Below are 4,884 nucleotides of genomic sequence, written 5' to 3'. Positions count from 1 at the left end.
CACCATCCTTCTGTTTCACTGTGTCTGTCTGCGTGGTCTCACTATCTTACACCATCCTTCTGTTTCACTGTGTCTGTCTGCGTGACCTCACTATCTTACACCATCCTTCTGTTTCACTGTGTCTGTCTGCGTGGTCTCACTATCTTACAACATCCTTCACTTTTTTCTCGTCCAAACACTCACGTGATTCTGTCTCTGCTAGGTCGCGAGATCACAGTGGTACATCCTGCCTGTAGCGAGGTCACATCCTGTCTGTAGTGAGGTCACATCCTGTCTGTAGTGAGGTCACAGTGGTACATCCTGTCTGTAGTGAGGTCACATCCTGTCTGTAGTGAGGTCACAGTGGTACATCCTGTCTGTAGTGAGGTCACATCCTGTCTGTAGTGAGGTCACAGTGGTACATCCTGTCTGTAGTGAGGTCACAGTGGTACATCCTGTCTGTAGTGAGGTCACATCCTGTCTGTAGTGAGGTCACAGTGGTACATCCTGCCTGCACCAGGCTTCCTCTCTTCCCAGTGGCTGCATGCTGTCTGTTTTTAAGTGGTGCAACCACTTCCTTAAGTAGCTTTGTGTGTGGCTGTGTGGCTGGGTGGCTGGCTGTGTGGATGTCTGGCTGCCTGCCTGCCTGGCTCCTCCTCTGGCTCCGCTTCCTGGCTCCTCCTCTGGCTCTGCCTCCTGGCTCCTCCTCTGGCTCCGCCTCCTGGCTCATCCTCTGGCTCCGCCTCCTGGCTCCAGTAAAATCACTCTGAAACTTCTGAAAGTGTCAATTCTTGTCTTTCCTCATCCTTGTCCTTGTTTCCTCACCGTACACTCGATCTTTAGCAGCGTTCCTCACACACACACACACACACACACACACACACACACACACACACACACACACACACACACACACACACACACACACACACACACACACACACACACTCACATCACACACACACACACACACACACACACACACACACACACACACACACACACACACACACACACACACACACACACACACACACTCACATCACACACACACACACACACACACACACACACACTCACATCACACACACACACACACACACACACACACACACACACACACACACACACACACACACACACACACACACACACACACACACATCCCATCACACACACACACACACACACACACACACACACACACACACATCACACACATCACAGACACACACACACACACACACACACACACACACACACACACACACACACACACACACACTCACATCACACACACACACACACACACACACACACACACACACACACACACACACACACACACACACACACACACACACACACACACACATCCCATCACACACACACACACACACACACACACATCACACACATCACAGACACACACACACACACACACACACACACACACACACACACACACACACACACACACACACACACACACACACACACACACACACATCACAGACACACAGACACATCACACACACACACATACATCACACACACACATCACACACACAGACACATCACACAGACACATCACACAGACACATCAGAATGATGTAGGTGATCACACAGACACATCACACAGACACATCAGAATGATTGAGGTGATCACACAGACACATCACACAGACACATCACACATACACATCAGAATGATTGAGGTGATCACACAGACACATCACACACACACACACACACACACACACATCACAGACACACACACACACACATCACAGACACACACACACACACACACACACACACACACACACACACACACACACACACACACACACACACACACACACACACACACACACACACACATCACAGACACACAGACACATCACACACACACACATACATCACACACACACATCACACACACAGACACATCACACAGACACATCACACAGACACATCAGAATGATGTAGGTGATCACACAGACACATCACACAGACACATCACAAAGACACATCAGAATGATTGAGGTGATCACACAGACACATCACACAGACACATCACACATACACATCAGAATGATTGAGGTGATCACACAGACACATCACACACACACACACACACATCACAGACACACACACACACACACATCACAGACACACACACACACACACACACACACACACACACACACACACACACACACACATCACAGACACACAGACACATCACACACACAGACACATCACACACACACATACATCACACACACACATCACACACACAGACACATCACACAGACACATCAGAATGATGTAGGTGATCACACAGACACATCACACAGACACATCACACATACACATCAGAATGATTGAGGTGATCACACAGACACATCACACAGACACATCACACATACACATCAGAATGATTGAGGTGATCACACAGACACATCACACATACACATCAGAATGATTGAGGTGATCACACAGACACATCACACAGGCACATCACACAGACACATCAGAATGATTGAGGTGATCACACAGACACATCACACAGACACACAGACACATCACACAGACACATCAGAATGATTGAGGTGATCACACAGACACATCACACAGACACACAGACACATCACACATACACATCAGAATGATTGAGGTGATCACACAGACACATCACACAGACACATCACACATACACATCAGAATGATTGAGGCGATCACACAGACACATCAACGTTTAAGGAGCTTAATAAAAATTCCCTGCGACCTCAATACGCTACGGTACAATATAATAATATAATATATGTCAGTATACGGCTACAATATAACGTTTCTGACGAAAGAATAATAATAGCGCTTCTCCCTCTCTCTCTCCCTCCCTCCCTCTCTCTCTCTCTCGGCCAGTGTGAGAGTCAGGGGTGGCACTCTGCCTCTCCCTCTCTCCCCCCCTCCATCTCCCTCCCTCTCCCTCTCTCTCTCTCTCTCCCTCCCTCTCTCTCTCGGCCAGTGTGAGAGTCAGGGGTGGCACTCTGCCTCTCCCTCTCTCCCCCTCTCTCTCTCCCCCCCTCCATCTCCCTCCCTCTCCCTCTCTCTCTCTCTTTCCCCCCCTCCCTCTCTCTCTCTCTCTCTCTCGGCCAGTGTGAGAGTCAGGGGTGGCACTCTGCCTCTCTCTCTCTCTCCCTCGGCAGGACGAGCGAGATGATGCCGTGTTTGCGTTGCTTGTCGGACGTCGTCACGGCCGCCAGTTCCCGCCGCCGCGCGTCGGGCGACATCATCGAGAGGCCGTGGCGCGCGTCGGGCGACATCATCGACGGGCCGTGGCGGGCATGGAGGAGCGCCAGCTGGCACAGCGTGCTCAGGCTGGGCCGCGGGTCCAACACGTACAGCTCCGAGCAGCCCCCCAACAGCACGCGGCCGTCTCCCATGATGCAACAGCACCGCGGGCCGTAGGACGGGGTGACGTGGCACGGGGGGGCCGCGGCGCCGCGCGTCGCCACCTTCCGCCAGGAGGAGGCGCTGTCGCGCCGCGGGTCGAAGCTCCACAGGGCGTTGGCGTCGTTGTAACCCCCGAACACGTAGAGCCGCCCGCCCAGGGCGAAGGCGGAGTGGTTGTTGTTGACGCCTTCGGGGTGAGCGCAGCGCCCCCTGCAGGCAGTCCTCTCCCAGCGCTCGCTGCACGTGTCGAACACTCTCACCCTCCTGTACTCGTCCTCGTCCTCGTCACCTCGCCCGCCCAACACCAGCATCCTGCTGCCCACGGCGGTGGCCGAGTGACAGGTGGAGGCGGGCGGAGTGGCCCCCCCTCCTCCTCCTCCTCCCCCCCCCGAGGAGGTGTCGACCAGAGTCCAGACCATGGTCTGGACGTCCAGCCTGTGGACCGTGTTGAGGTAGCGCAGCTTGTTGAATCCTCCGTGCACGTACATGCGCGTCCCGAACACGCAGGCCGAGTGCTGCTTGCGGGCCTCGGGGACCGGGCCGGAGACGCAGGGCCGGGCCCAGCGGTGGCCGTCGGTGTCGAAGGCGTGCAGAGCGGTCCAGAGCTTGGCGGAGCCGCCGGACGGGTAGCCGCCCCACACGTACACCAAGTCGTCCACCAGGGCGGCGCTGTAGCCCGTGCGCTCGGGCGGAGCCTCCAGCGGTCGCTTGCCCCACCGGGTGGTGACCGGGGGAACGAGGCTCCAGCGCAGCGACTCTGTGTCCAACACGTGGACCTGGATCTGACCGCCCGGGTCGGGGGGGAAGTCCACGCTGGACGCCACGCACGGCACGCCGAACGAGTACAGCCGCGAGCCCACCGCCACAGCCCGGTGGATCTCTGGACCCGCCCTCAGGTGGGCCGTCCACCAGAACATAACGTCTGTCTGTGTCTGTGTGTGTGTGTGTGTGTGTGCGTGTGTGTGTGCGTGTGCGTGTGCGTGTGTGTGTGTTAAATCCTCTCTTGACTTCTAGAACAGTTTCGACTACTTATATGTTGGTCGGGGTGACGTCACACGCAACTCCAACAGTGGTGCACGTCGTATTGAGGGGGCTAGCCCCTCCTATATACAGCTTTGAGGCTAGCCCCTCCTATATACAGCTTTGAGGCTAGCCCCTCCTATATACAGCTTTGAGGGGCGCTAGCCCCTCCTATATACAGCTTTGAGGGGCGCTATAGCTACCCTCGATCAGTACCATTAGGGAAAAAACCAGGGCCACACAATCCGTTCCTCCTGAAGTACTCTGCCAGGACTTGGAGGTACGCTTCTGGTGCATGGAAGGACTAGGCTCTGTGGGTTGACTCCTGTCCGGGCCCCTCCTATGTCTCACCAGGTCCACTCCTGCTCTCACCAGGTCAGGCCCTGTGCGTTGCACCAGACTCCCAGCACCAGGCACTTTATT

General features: G+C 54.7%; 1 protein-coding gene across 1 annotated transcript; it reads right to left on the bottom strand.

The window, feature by feature from the left end:
- Positions 1-3,152: 3,152 nt before the first annotated feature.
- LOC306918311 (kelch domain-containing protein 3-like) lies at positions 3,153-4,358 on the bottom strand (the record flags this gene model as incomplete). The annotated part of the gene is made up of 1 exon (XM_079531202.1): positions 3,153-4,358. One exon carries the CDS (start codon positions 4,356-4,358, stop codon positions 3,153-3,155), a length of 1,206 nt encoding a protein of 401 aa, XP_079387328.1.
- Between the last annotated feature and the right edge of the window lie 526 nt (positions 4,359-4,884).

The sequence above is a fragment of the Electrona antarctica genome (assembly GCF_951216825.1).
Source record: "Electrona antarctica genome assembly, contig: scaffold_147, whole genome shotgun sequence".
NCBI lineage: Eukaryota > Metazoa > Chordata > Actinopteri > Myctophiformes > Myctophidae > Electrona > Electrona antarctica.
This window is presented reverse-complemented; position numbering and strand designations above follow the sequence as displayed.